This window comes from Bufo gargarizans, unplaced genomic scaffold (genome assembly GCF_014858855.1).
Source record: "Bufo gargarizans isolate SCDJY-AF-19 unplaced genomic scaffold, ASM1485885v1 original_scaffold_1701_pilon, whole genome shotgun sequence".
NCBI classification, from domain to species: Eukaryota; Metazoa; Chordata; class Amphibia; order Anura; family Bufonidae; genus Bufo; species Bufo gargarizans.
In genome coordinates, this window is record NW_025334472.1 from 29854 (window position 1) to 43359 (window position 13506).

The 13506-nt window shown below is 57.8% G+C and overlaps 1 protein-coding gene across 5 annotated transcripts in view; it reads right to left on the reverse strand.

Moving 5' to 3' along the window:
* Positions 1–497: 497 nt before the first annotated feature.
* CIC (capicua transcriptional repressor) overlaps positions 498–13506 on the reverse strand; it is a 75703-nt gene continuing 62694 nt past the window's right edge. Inside the window, exons 6-21 of one of the 5 annotated variants that reach the window (XM_044274371.1) lie at positions 12369–12534; positions 12092–12291; positions 11029–11221; positions 10861–10958; positions 9628–10780; positions 9336–9544; positions 8871–9034; positions 8433–8611; positions 7835–8134; positions 6450–6639; positions 4942–5209; positions 4417–4646; positions 4178–4332; positions 3966–4097; positions 3761–3892; positions 498–3095 (exon numbers count right to left, since the gene is read on the reverse strand). In XM_044274371.1, the coding sequence (XP_044130306.1) occupies positions 2818–3095; positions 3761–3892; positions 3966–4097; positions 4178–4332; positions 4417–4646; positions 4942–5209; positions 6450–6639; positions 7835–8134; positions 8433–8611; positions 8871–9034; positions 9336–9544; positions 9628–10780; positions 10861–10958; positions 11029–11221; positions 12092–12291; positions 12369–12534 (4047 nt within the window). In that variant the 3' untranslated portion in view covers positions 498–2817. Of the gene's footprint in view, positions 3096–3760; positions 3893–3965; positions 4098–4177; positions 4333–4416; positions 4647–4941; positions 5210–6449; positions 6640–7834; positions 8135–8432; positions 8612–8870; positions 9035–9335; positions 9545–9627; positions 10781–10860; positions 10959–11028; positions 11258–12091; positions 12292–12368; positions 12535–13506 lie in introns of all 5 variants that reach the window. The other 4 variants (XM_044274370.1, XM_044274367.1, XM_044274369.1 and 1 more) reach the window with 4 other exon arrangements.

Consider the following 13506-nt stretch of genomic DNA (forward strand, 5'->3'; position numbering starts at 1 on the left):
AGAGAACAAGTCACATGACTGCCGCCATCTTGCATCCTGTGGACGAGGAGGATTCCAGGGGTCTTCGGGGGCACAGTACAAGTCATTTATGCTCGCACTGATCAAACACGACTGTTTATAGAAATGTAGGCCTCCTTTGGATGTAGATGCAATACCAGTCACCACCAGTGACCAGAGCAGCGCCGTTTCTTCAGGCTTCATGCACACACCAGTAAACACCACTGTGGGCCCAGACTCCCCCCGTCTTACAGTGCTGAGCAGAACCGGTGGCAGAGGGGACCTCGCTGCCCCCCGGGCCGTGTGCATGAGCGCCTACGCCGAGGTAACTAAAACAATGGAACCGCCTGATAACGCACAGAAGGAAACGCAGCCCCCCCCCACCCCAGGCTTGGCTTCTATGGGCAGTTGCACCGCTGACATTGCACCAAATCTCCTGCTGTGTGAACGACGCCAAGCCAAGGTCTGTGCGGAATGAGGCGCCGCACGCGGGATTTTTTATGTTTTTTTATTACAGTAAGAAATATTGCACATGATCAACATGTCCGTTCTCTCAGTCCTCCGAACAAACCAAAAATAAGCGCCCGGTGTCCCCACGATCTGTGGCAGGGGAGAGGGCGCCCAGCAGATACAGAGTTAACCCACAGCGCCGTGCGGTTAACCCCTTCTGCACCACCTCTAGAATACAGCTCGTGGTGCACCGGTTCTTGTTCACACCCCTCCCCACCACCAAATGCCGACCAGGACTGTGGGCCCCTGTTACAGGGGCCACAAGAGGAACACTCAGCCAGAGGGTGTGTGCGGCGGCACTTTGGAGTAGGAAAGCGTAGTAGCGCTATATAATGCGGCATGTTTGTCTCCGGGGCGTCCACACGAATACAGCATCAAAACTGAAAGCAATGTGATTAGCGGGCAGGTCGCCCCCCGAATGCGGAATACATCACATGACAGGAAGGGGCCAATCCCACGCCGCGTCCTCCTGACCACAGACAGCACTTCAGGGACATACAGGAAAAGCAATCAGTTTAAAAAAAAACTCCCCCCGCACGTATACAGCGCCGCTCTCCTGTCACCATGGCGACGGTCCGCCCGTACATCTGTATACATATATCCTCCCAAGACTGCTGCACTGCTATACAGACTCCGTGATTCTGGTCTGGGTACAGGGGTCGCCCCGGGACCGTCTCCGTACAGAAACGCTGTTAATCGCTATTATAAAGCAATCTGCCGCGGTTTTAGCAAAAAAGAATACCTTTCTCATCAATGTTTGCACCTTTGTGACGCTAGGGGCCAGCTCTAAACAGAATCGGTCTCCTCCCCCCTCCGGCAGCTGACAATCTAGTCAGCCATACGGACTGTCAGGGCCCATGCACACCAACGCCGTTTTTTTTTGCGGACTGTATACAGAACCATTCATTTCAAAGGGTCCGCAAAAAAAAAACGGAAGGTACTCTGCATGCATTCCTTATGTCCGTTTCGCAATAGAACATGTCCTATTATTGTCTGCATTACGGACAGGGATAGGACTGTTCTATTAGGGGCCGGCTGTTCCGTTCCGCAAAATACATACGGTTGTGTGCATGAGGCCTTAGGATCTGACTGTTCTGCGATTATGTTCAGCGTGTACGTTTCTTCCATCCGGATTGTGTTTTTCACACGTGTGAAGAAAATCGGAACAACAACCCTCAGCATCTCCGAGCATCAGTGAAAAGTGCATCGCATCCCATTCTCTTCTACGGGGCCGGAGCTGAGTGAAAAACGCACAATATAAAATGCAGAAATGATGCGGGAAAACCGGCGCTCGTGGGCACAGACACACGGGACTGAATGGTCAGGATGCGTCCGGGGGCTGCGCGTTCACTACACGCTTTGGATCCGGACGCACTGGTGTCGGAGGCCTCATTCACAGCTTCGGATGAGAACCGCCGACTGTGTGAATAAGGCCTCACGTCCCCCCGCTCCTTCCCAGGGGGCGCCGTACTACACGATACAAATGTCAAATCTCTTCAGCTTTGAATATTTAATGGTCGGAGAGCCCCTTTAACCCTTGCTATAAGAACAGCACAGACAGACCCTCTATGACTATAGCAGACGTGTGCAAGGCGAGTATACGGCGCTCGGTACACATGTGCGTCCTGGCGTACCAAGGGCGTATACTCTTATATACAGTAAAATCTGTATACTGACTAGAAGAGAAAACAAAGCTATATACAGCGGGGTTCTCCTGTGCGTGCCCCCGGACGAGTCCTTCCAGCCCGCCCCACTATATTCACACACGGGTACAATACAGACATACACATAGTGTATATATATGTATCTATCGTGTGTGTGGATACAGCCGGCGGCGCTCAGCATCTCTCCTCTTGCATATAAAGGTCTATATATAGAATTATATAGAATATACTCGGATTTCGGCAGCTCCCGGAGCACAGCTGCTTCATTCCACTAAAGTGTCATAAGAAAATAGCATTTTGTCGCCCCCCCCCCAAATTGCGGCACGGGTGTCCACGTGTGCTGGACCGCCTCTGCCCAGAATTCATCTCTGCAAATCCTTGACCTGAACACACTGCTGACCCAGCGCACAGTGCACTCTGCTACATCACGAGTCGGCGCTCCGCATCCCCAAACCCCTATGCTACACACTAATGTACAGGGGCCCTCCCAGGGCCAGTCCACGTGCCAATGTCATTGAGAAGTGCCATGGATGGGCGTTCTGCCGATTGTCTGTGCACGAGGGGGCAAAGTCTGATGCGGGTACAGGAGGAAGCGGATAACCCCCCCCTCCCCCAGTCTTCAGAGTTCAGTGGGGGCCTGGCGCACTCATCTGCTGCTGGAGGGATCAGGAGGTTCTTGCCCTCCCTCCCAAGTGGCGTCGGGGGGCTCGCCGGACCGCAGTGCATGATCCTGTGGTGGGGGCTGCATTTCAGAAGGTCCAGTCTCCGACGTGCTGGGGGACGAGTGCTCCGGGAAGGCGGGGTGTTCCGTGGGGGTAGCGGCCTGCATGATCTTCTGCCTCACCTCCCGAATCTTCAGCTGGAGACAAACCTTGGTGGGGAAGATGTCCGAGAAGCGGGACTGGAAGGCAGCAGTGGACTGAGCTGAGGAGGAAGAAGAGGAGACGCTTTATTGATACGAACACGTGAAAGGACGTCAGCTCTTAAAGGGGCGGTCAAGGATTAGCAAAAGTAAAAGCACGTGGACAGGAGGAGCATCGCCCCTTAAAGGGGCACTAAACCCAGAAGATAACCCCCACCCCATGGTCCAAACCCCGCTAATCCCTTCCATTTGTGGCTGTCAAGGGGGCAGATAAGGGGGGGCTCCTGCTTCAGCCGGCAGGAAGGTGAAGAGGGACGGAAGCCTTGGGGGCGGAGGGGCTTGTTGGGCTGGGACAGTTTTTGTTTAGTTATCCATTATTCATCACCTATCGACGGATCACTGACCGCCGGGACCCCTGAAATCCTGAGAACATGGGGTCCCGGAGTGGTCTCTCTGAATGCAGTCCGATGCTCCATTCACTTCTATAGTACTGAGAGCCCCGTCTACATCAGACACTTTTATTTTAAAACCGGACCCCCTCGTTTTCAGGATTGCAGAGGGGGCACATCCGATCCCCACCAGCCAGCATTTATGACCCCTTTAACTGCACCCCGGAGATCCATTTCCCATCATAGCTGCTAGTCTGTCATCGCGGGGCGCGCGCCCTTCTGCACAAGTTATTCCCGGAGACCCCTTTAAATTCAGTCATGGTCCTGGAAACACTCACAAGATGGAAAGAACCCGTGCTCCTGGAAGAGCTGCATGACTAGGGCTCGCCGCTGGTCGAGGGTCCGGCGCAGTGACGAGTAGGGGACCTTATCATACTCCAGCTCCGCCAACATGTCGTCTGCCTCCGACCCTGTAATGACAAGAGATGAATCCTGCGGAAGGGCGGACGGTGCAGCCCAAATAAGATTCCGACAGACACCTACCTGTCCGATCAAATGTGAAGATGTCGCCCTCACATTTGGCACTTTTGGGGGTGTTGGGTTCGGAGCTGCAGCTGGAACGTCGACGCATCTTCCTCTTGGGAGAAATGGGGTCCTCAGTGGAGGAGTCTAAATCTAATAAAACAGAAGGCGGCGGCTCAGTGTCACCGGCGGTGGCGGTCTCGCCAGCTGCGCTCCTCATACCCGGCACATACCAGTAGAATTCTTACGTTTCTTGCGATACGAGCCCAGGATAGCTCGGGGCGAGGTGGCGAGGGACTGAAGGGTGGGTGACGGCAGCACCTCCTCAGGCTTGAACTCCGGAAGCTCCGCAAATCGTTCCTCAAAGTCCACCTCCGACAGGACCCTGCTGGTGGAGGAGACTCGGGATAAGATCTGGGGCGGTAGCGGGTCCACGGTGGACAGACGGCCGGACCCAGCAGCAGAGACTCACCTGTCAACGTGCTCAAACGTCTTCTTCAGGGGCGGAGGACGCAGCTTGGGCTTCTTCACAGGTCCGGGAACCTCAGAGGGGGGTCCCGCCGATCGGCCCGCCTCTCCTGGAGACCCACTAACACTAGCCGAGGCAGTGGATGGCACCGGGGATGAGGGTGGGGGATGGGCAGACGCGGCAGCAGTGTCTGGGCGGCTCTCCGACACGGCGACTTTCCATTCTGGAGGAAACTATCAGAAAGAGGACCTTTCACAAGTCTTATCATTGCAACAAAGGGTTAAATACAATTCACACAACACACGGTCACCAAGGCAACTAAAAAACGAATCTCCCCTGGCCACTGGTCGCTCCCCGTCACCTTGTGGCCATTAGTAGAATGCACGGGGAAGCCCACGAGGACAGCGGCAGAGGCCGGACGCTACGTGCAGCTTCTGGCCAGCAGAGGGCAGAGTGCAGGAGCAAGGTGAGCACTGCCCGGGAGGGTGCGGGGGAGGGGGGCCCTGCACTGCAGACATGGACACTTACCACTGACTCCTTCTTGACAGTAGGTGACGGCGGAGGTTCCCTCTTCACCTCGGAGGCTCCACCCTGTAGAGGGGACCCCACAGACTTCTCCTCCCCGACACTTTTTGCCCACGCGTCTCGTGATGATCGCTCCTCTGGAGCAGACAACCTCGGCTTCCCTGGAGCCAGATCTCGGGGCGGAGCGGAAGGAAAGGCGCTCGATGAGGCGGATGATGGTTCTGTAGTAGCATCTCGGACAATCGGTGTCCCTCGAGACTCTGATGTGTATCTAACACAGACACACGGGGTCAGGAATGAGCTTCAGGGGTCCCGTCTATACCAGCCCCCCCCCCCCCATAATAGGTCCCTTCTATAACAGCCCCCCCATAATAGGTCCCTTCTATAACAGCCCCCCCATAATAGGTCCCTTCTATAACTGCCCTCCCCATAATAGGTCCCTTCTATAACTGCCCCCCCATAATAGGTCCCTTCTATAACTGCCCTCCCCATAATAGGTCCCTTCTATAACTGCCCTCCCCATAATAGGTCCCTTCTATAACTGCCCCCCCATAATAGGTCCCTTCTATAACTGCCCCCCATAATAGGTCCCTTCTATAACTGCCCCCCCATAATAGGTCCCTTCTATAACTGCCCCCCCATAATAGGTCCCTTCTATAACTGCCCTCCCCATAATAGGTCCGTTCTATAACTGCCCTCCCCATAATAGGTCCCTTCTATAACTGCCCCCCCCATTATAGGTCCCTTCTATAACTGCCCCCCCCATTATAGGTCCCGTCTATACCAGCCCCCCCCCCATTATAGGTCCCTTCTATAACTGCCCCCCCATAAAAGGTCCCTTCTATAACTGCCCCCCCATTATAGGTCCCTTCTATAACTGCCCCCCCATTATAGGTCCCTTCTATAACTGCCCCCCCATTATAGGTCCCTTCTATAACTGCCCCCCCATTATAGGTCCCTTCTATAACTGCCCCCCCATTATAGGTCCCTTCTATAACTGCCCCCCCATTATAGGTCCCTTCTATAACTGCCCCCCCATTATAGGTCCCTTCTATAACAGCCCCCCCCCATTATAGGTCCCTTCTATAACTGCCCCCCCATTATAGTTCCCTTCTATAACTGCCCCCCCCATTATAGGTCCCTTCTATAACTGCCCCCCCATTATAGGTCCCTTCTATAACAGCCCCCCCCCATAATAGGTCCCTTCTATAACTGCCCCCCCCATAATAGGTCCCTTCTATAACTGCCCCCCCCATAATAGGTCCCTTCTATAACTGCCCCCCCATAATAGGTCCCTTCTATAACTGCCCCCCCCATAATAGGTCCCTTCTATAACTGCCCCCCCCCCATAATAGGTCCCTTCTATAACTGCCCCCCATTATAGGTCCCTTCTATAACAGCCCCCCCATAATAGGTCCCTTCTATAACAGCCCCCTCTATAATGTCCCCTCCCCCTATTACATGGGTGAGCCCCTCATATGTGGAGTAACAGATGTAGGTGAATTACTTACTTTGATTCGGGGGTCTCCTCACGAGGCGGCGGGGGCGCAGGCCGGGAAATGGCGCGCACACAGGGGGAAGGAGACGTGGCCTCATACGATCCCACTGGGATATTGGCGATTGTGGCCTTCACTTTCTGGGGGGGCTTCGGGAGGGTTCGTTGAGGCTTGGGGGCCACTAGACTGAACGTAACCGAGGAGGCTGCAAAAAGTGAATCCAGACATACACATTGTTCGCTGTAATAGGGGGAGCAGGGGGGGGGGCGGCATACGGCAGAGCGGGGGGGGCGGCATACGGCAGAGCGGGGGGGGGCGGCATACGGCAGAGCAGGGGGGGGCGGCATACGGCAGAGCAGGGGGGGCGGCATACGGCAGAGCAGGGGGGGCGGCATACGGCAGAGCAGGGGGGGCGGCATACGGCAGAGCAGGGGGGGCGGCATACGGCAGAGCAGGGGGGGCGGCATACGGCAGAGCAGGGGGGCGGCATACGGCAGAGCAGGGGGGGCGGCATACGGCAGAGCAGGGGGGGGCGGCATACGGCAGAGCAGGGGGGGCGGCATACGGCAGAGCAGGGGGGCGGCATACGGCAGAGCAGGGGGGGCGGCATACGGCAGAGCAGGGGGGGCGGCATACGGCAGAGCAGGGGGGGCGGCATACGGCAGAGCAGGGGGGGCGGCATACGGCAGAGCAGGGGGGGCGGCATACGGCAGAGCAGGGGGGGCGGCATACGGCAGAGCAGGGGGGGCGGCATACGGCAGAGCAGGGGGGGCGGCATACGGCAGAGCAGGGGGGCGGCATACGGCAGAGCAGGGGGGCGGCATACGGCAGAGCAGGGGGGCGGCATACGGCAGAGCAGGGGGGCGGCATACGGCAGAGCAGGGGGGCGGCATACGGCAGAGCAGGGGGGCGGCATACGGCAGAGCAGGGGGGCGGCATACGGCAGAGCAGGGGGGCGGCATACGGCAGAGCAGGGGGGGGCGGCGTACGGCAGAGCAGGGGGGCGGCGTACGGCAGAGCAGGGGGGCGGCATACGGCAGAGCAGGGGGGCGGCATACGGCAGAGCAGGGGGGCGGCATACGGCAGAGCAGGGGGGCGGCATACGGCAGAGCAGGGGGGCGGCATACGGCAGAGCAGGGGGGCGGCATACGGCAGAGCAGGGGGGGGCGGCATACTGCAGAGCAGGGGGGCGGCATACGGCAGAGCAGGGGGGGGCGGCATACGGCAGAGCAGGGGGGCGGCGTATGGCAGAGCAGGGGGGCGGCGTACGGCAGAGCAGGGGGGCGGTAGGGGGGGGGGTAACTTGCTACAACGAGAATACCCCTTTAATTCTGTGTGTAAACTTGATGGTGAAAGCGCTGATGGGCGGATGCAGACAGGCTGACGGTACGATGACCTACCTGTGACCGTTGTGACGTGTGAGGCGCTCCCCCCGGTGGATGGTGCTGGTGGTGCGCTGAGAGTCGGTGGAGAGGTGACGGCTTTAGGCAGTATGGTGGCGGGTGCGGTGGGCACCACGCCTGTGCTTGCCACAGTGTACACCAGGTTCTGTGCTGAAGGAGCAGCCGGCATGGCCAGGGTGCTGGAGCCGACTGAGGGGTATATCGCCGTAAGGACCTGGCTACTGCTGCTGGGGGGCACAGGAGGCGTGGAGGCCGGAGTCACACCTACCTGCCCCGGGGCAAGGATCTGGCTTTGTCCTTGGATAAGAAAAGAAAAAGGCTTTAGTAAATCAGACATCAGAATCCGACATTCACCGAGAACCACGAGGACGACAAAATTACCACAACAGAGCGTCCCCCCACCGGCGCTGGAATCTAAGGGGGCAGAGCTATAAAGTCCAGGGGTTCGGGACCACCAGACGTCGGGTTTTTGACTGAGGGGAGGGCTTAGTGCAGGTGGGGCAGTGCCCGCTGCTGCAGCTCACCGGTGACGCGGGGCAGGATCGGTGCGGCCTCTAGGGCCCCAGCTATATAACGAGCCGCTCGTGTATCTTACCTGCCAGCAGCGGCTGCACGATGGTCTGACCACTTGGACTTATGGTGGTGAAGCCGAGAGCCATTGAGCCCGCCGCAAGTGTCGTCTGTACACAAGGGCCCGGCATAGCAGCATGGGAGTACGAGCTGGTGGTCACCAGAGGAAGCGTGGGGCCGGCCGCAGAGGGCACGTACGTGATCCTGGCCAGGAGAGAGAGGGTTAGTCAGCTTCTTGTATCCCTGGCACCAAGGGGGTCCAAGCTTCGGACAGAACCAGAGAACCAAAAAGCCTGCCCCTGAGGGGGCTACCCGTCTGGAGACTCGGATTCTATTGATTTCACTGGGCGCCGGGTGAGTACTCAGCTCCCCGGCTGCATCGACCCCATCCCCCGCCCGAAGATCGGCAGCTCCGCCAATACACCCGACCCTATGCTAGATCAATAATCATCCCAGGTCTTACCGAGTAGACGGCAAAATCACTTTCTGCGGTTGAGAAGTTGCCGCCACAACAGTCGCCATGGTGACAGGAATAGCGCTCTGGAGTGTTTGATTAACAGGGGGCACTAAGGCACTCTGGGCTGGAGCGGGCGGCTGCACCATGGGCATCGGAGTGATCTGAATAATCTGCAAAGACAAGGATGATGTCATCAGAATCAGCGCGACGCAGGCGAGAAATCTGCCACATGAATCCGCAGTGCGAGCAGAGAAGCGCCAGGGCTCGGCCGCACGGGGGGTAGACGCTGAGGATTCGCCACCACGGATTCGTGTGCGTCAAATTCACATTGAACCAGAAGAAATCTCATCTACACAGCACAAAATAATAATCTGCAACCCGGCAATTTCTGCTGCGCATTTTCCACCATGGAGTTCACCTTCCTCCATGCACAAGCGAGATCCGCCACAGGACACGGAGACCGCTGCTCACCTTATTGGGGGGTTGGGCACCGTTCTGCACGGGGAACGGAGAGGTGACGAGGGGCAGTTGTGCTGCGGGGCCTGTCCGCACTGTCACATGGGGGGCGCTCACAGGAACCAGCATCTTGCCCTGCATTGGAGCACTGGGCGACAGGATTCCTGGGCCGGGCAGCAGCTGGGCACAACTCCCCGGTGACGGGGCTGGAGACAGAGACTGGGCTGTGAATGAGGAGAGACACAGTGAGGGCTCTGACAAGGGGCGCAAACACAAATGCAAGAGGGCAGGGTTGTCAGGGACTTACCTCTACCAGCTGCCGACACAATACCCAGCGAGGGGCTGGCAGCGGGGCCAGGCTGGACCATAGGAACGCCTTGAGGTGTGGCGATCACCTTTGCATTTCCAGGTGGAAGAGTGAACTGGATGCCCCCTGGCAGCTGCTGTGGTATTGTGGGCAGAATATACTGCACCTGGGTGATGCCTCCCCGCTTGCCCGACGCTGCAGGAAGCAGCTGCTGCGGCTGAAGGATCCCCAGAGGCACGGCCCCATTAGGGCTACCTGCAGGGTTCTGGGTAATGAACTGCAGGGCTGTGACTGGAGCAGTCCCGGTACCGTTTCCAGAAGTGGGCGCAGGCTGTCCATAGCTGGGCGCCCCGACTAGGAGGTTGGTCACTAGCCCACCAGCTGGTTTTCCGTGTGGTAGTGGGGAAGATGCTGGAGATGTCAGCTGCTGCACTGGTTTCCTGTCATGGGCATACACCACGCCAATGCCCACGGGGGAGCCAGGTATTCGCCCGTCATACAAGTCGCTGCTGCTGCCGCCCCGGCTCATCGGCACCGGCTTGCTGGCGATGGGCACCGGTGTGCTGCTGACTGGTTTCACCACATTAGTCACCACTGTAGAAGCCGGCCTGAAGCCCGGGGGAAGGACACCAATCCCTTGTGGCCCCGACACAAGCACAGTCCCTACTGTGGGTACAACAGAGCGGCTCTCTGGGGCCCCCCGATGCACGTCATAGGGTCTGGGTATTGAATACACAGTGCTCAAGGGGTTGGGTGAAGATATACTGGGAAAAACAAGAGTCTGGGGGGCACTGGAGGAGATGACGGACTGAGCGGGGTACTGACTTACAGGAGGGGCCGCCTCTGCTGCCACCTTCTGGCCCCCACTCTCGGAGCCGCGCTTCCTCTTGTAGCTGGCGGCAGGGTCCACCATAGTGAAGCGCACTTCGGGCGGCCTTTTAGCTTGGTGCTGGCTGGGCTGACGAGGAGGAGGTTTGGCTGGAGGAAGCGGAGGATACCCGCGGGGGAAGGCCGCTTGAGGGTGGTCGCTGGGCTTGGGCGACTGAACCATATTCACGGGTCGTTCAGATTTCAAGTCTTCAGAGGAAAGAGGAAAGTTCCCAGAAAGGGAGGAGGAGCGAATAACGGGCGAGAAGACCCCTTGTGGTGCCCCCTGGGGAAACAGCAAGGACAGGGTTAAACTGCGGGAATGGCGACAGCAGAGGCTTCTGGGAACATCTCTGTGCAATTCACCTTGCCTTCCGCCTCGTCTCCGGACGCCCCCTCGCTGTCGCTGTCCGTGACGCGCTCCTTACACTTCAGGTCTATGTCCGCACAGCCGAATCCGTCATCTGCCGAGGAGGAGGAGATTCATTAGGAAAACGCCGAAACCGCACGACGCGGCCAATGGCGTCCACTTACCGATGACATCGTCGTCCCCCTCTTCCTCACAGATGACCATCCTCTCCTCGTCGCTGGTCATGTCCTCGCTGGCGGTGCGTGGAGGGCGGTAGGGTCCCGGAAGGCTCGGACAGGCGCGGGACGTCGGGCAAGCGGAACTCTCACTGTGGGTGGGCATTGGGAATGCCGGGGGCTCCGGACCGCCGAATGCCGCCTTCTGATTGGAATATGGAGAACGACTTGAGCACATCTGTGAATAATCGCCATTGATGCACGTTCACGATTATGTGGACGGACTCAGATCTGCTTAAAGGGCCCCCATCGCGGTCAGTCACAGAGAGGTTTGGATTGGGGGTCCGGCTGCTGAGACCCCCCACCGGTCGCTGAAGTGACAGGGCTGAATGCCGAGCCCCTCTCCTATAGATCCCGACCCACCCCACAGCCGAGGAGAACCCATGGGGGGCAGCACTCCCCTATCAGCAGTCGGACCCCCACAGGTCTACACTTCTGACAGGTCTCTATGACACTTTCTAAAATGAGGTGCCCTTTAATGTTTAAAGGGCCAGTGCAGTCTTTTGAAACTGAAGATGAATCACTGTATAATGAAATCTTTGACAACTTTCTGTCTCAAAATCTCTGCTTCCTGTCAGTGAACATAAGAATTCTTGTTTAATTACAGAGGTTGACAAAACTGGCCCGTTTTGCTGAATACCCTAACTACCTATTGAGCCTTTTCTCCCCGTCTAACCACTTAGAAGCTGCAGTCACTACTGACCGTGGCATCTGAACGGCATGACTCAGTTCTCCCCGATGCAGCAGCCGGTAATCCACAGCTTCTGGGCATCTACACTGTTCTGCACCAAAGGGTTAAAGGGATTCTCCAGGCTCAGAGAACATAAGGGGCCTTTCCCGTCACTTTCCTCCCTCCGATTTACTGACCTGGGGGCTAAATAAGATGACTGGGGGTCGGAGCTGTGACACTCATATCCAGCTCAGAGACCACCCCTTTAAGAGCTGGCAGTGCCCCCTGAGCTTTCATCTACCCCCCGGTATACACGGCTTCCCGTCAGGGGCTGCCGTCTACCTGCTTGAGCTCCTGCAGGGCTTGGCTATCCTCCCGGTGCTCGATGCTCTGCACAGCGCTGTGGGAGAACGCCCGGGGACGAGGGAGCTGGGCTGCGGATGTAGAGGACACGGGCAGGCGATCTCCGGGTGCCATACTGGATGAGGGGGCCCCGTGCTTGGCTTCCAGCAGCAGACCGGACGGGGCCATATCTGAGGAAACTGAAAACCAGAGAAATGATTTACCGAGACAACATGAAGACCCCAGTACACACCAGGACCCCGGGGACGGGTCTCACCTCCCGTGGCGGCTGTGGTGCCAGTCTCAGACATGCTCCTCTCCCTCATCTCTTTGGGCACCCCCCAGGGACCGGGCATCACCTGCTTCACATCCGAGCTGGACTTCTTGCGGTCTTTGTTACACCACTTCCAGTCGGGGTGCGCCTTGAAATGTGCTTCTTTCACCTGTTATGAGAAGGGCGGCGGTGCCCACCGTTATACAGGCAAACGGGCAGCGCCAAGAGAATGCATTGCTACGGCAGGCCGATTGGGTAATGACCCCGCACAGGATGCTGGCTGGGGCACCCTGATAAATCTGTGCTGCACCCCCTGCAGTCTCAGGCCTGGGGGGGTCCCCGAGGATAAAGCCTATCCTAGAAGCATCACCTTATCAGAGGGGAGCCCCCTGACAACCCTGCTGAGATCGGAGGACCCCGTACATATGGCCTTCAGGGAGAGAGACGGGGCCCGGAGCCCTTCACACGTAGCTGGTAACAGGCTCTTGTTATGGAGGAACACAAGTGCCGTGAAGTGGCCGCTCCGGGTGAGACGTGTCCCCGGACCCCTGTGGACACCTCTAGGGGCAGGGTCTCTAGGAAGGACTTTGCTGTTGTCTGCTGCAGCCGACGTGTGGTTCTCATACATTGCAGGCTGCTCTGTCCCGATCACAGTGAACTCCATCAGACGAGCGCTCTGCCGGCTCCTCCTCTCCTGAACGGTTACGACTGTCCATTCAGAAGAGTGGAGAAAGGTCCACAGACCGAACCCTCGGATGGATTTCTCTCTGAACGGGACAGAGCGGCAAGAAAGCAACAGGAAACGCGCAGCGGCTGCAGGAGGCTGATAAAGCTCCTCATCTACACCGCTACTGTCCTGCAGCCCGCCCTGTGATCTCTATCACCTCATCATCTACACCGCTACTGTCCTGCAGCCCGCCCTGTGATCTCTATCACCTCCTCATCTACACCGCTACTGTCCTGCAGCCCGCCCTGTGATTTCTATCCCCTCCTCATCTACACCGCTACTGTCCTGCAGCCCGCCCTGTGATCTCTATCCCCTCCTCATCTACACCGCTACTGTCCTGCAGCCCGCCCTGTGATCTCTATCCCCTCCTCATCTACACCGCTACTGTCCTGCAGCCCGTCCTGTGATCTCTAT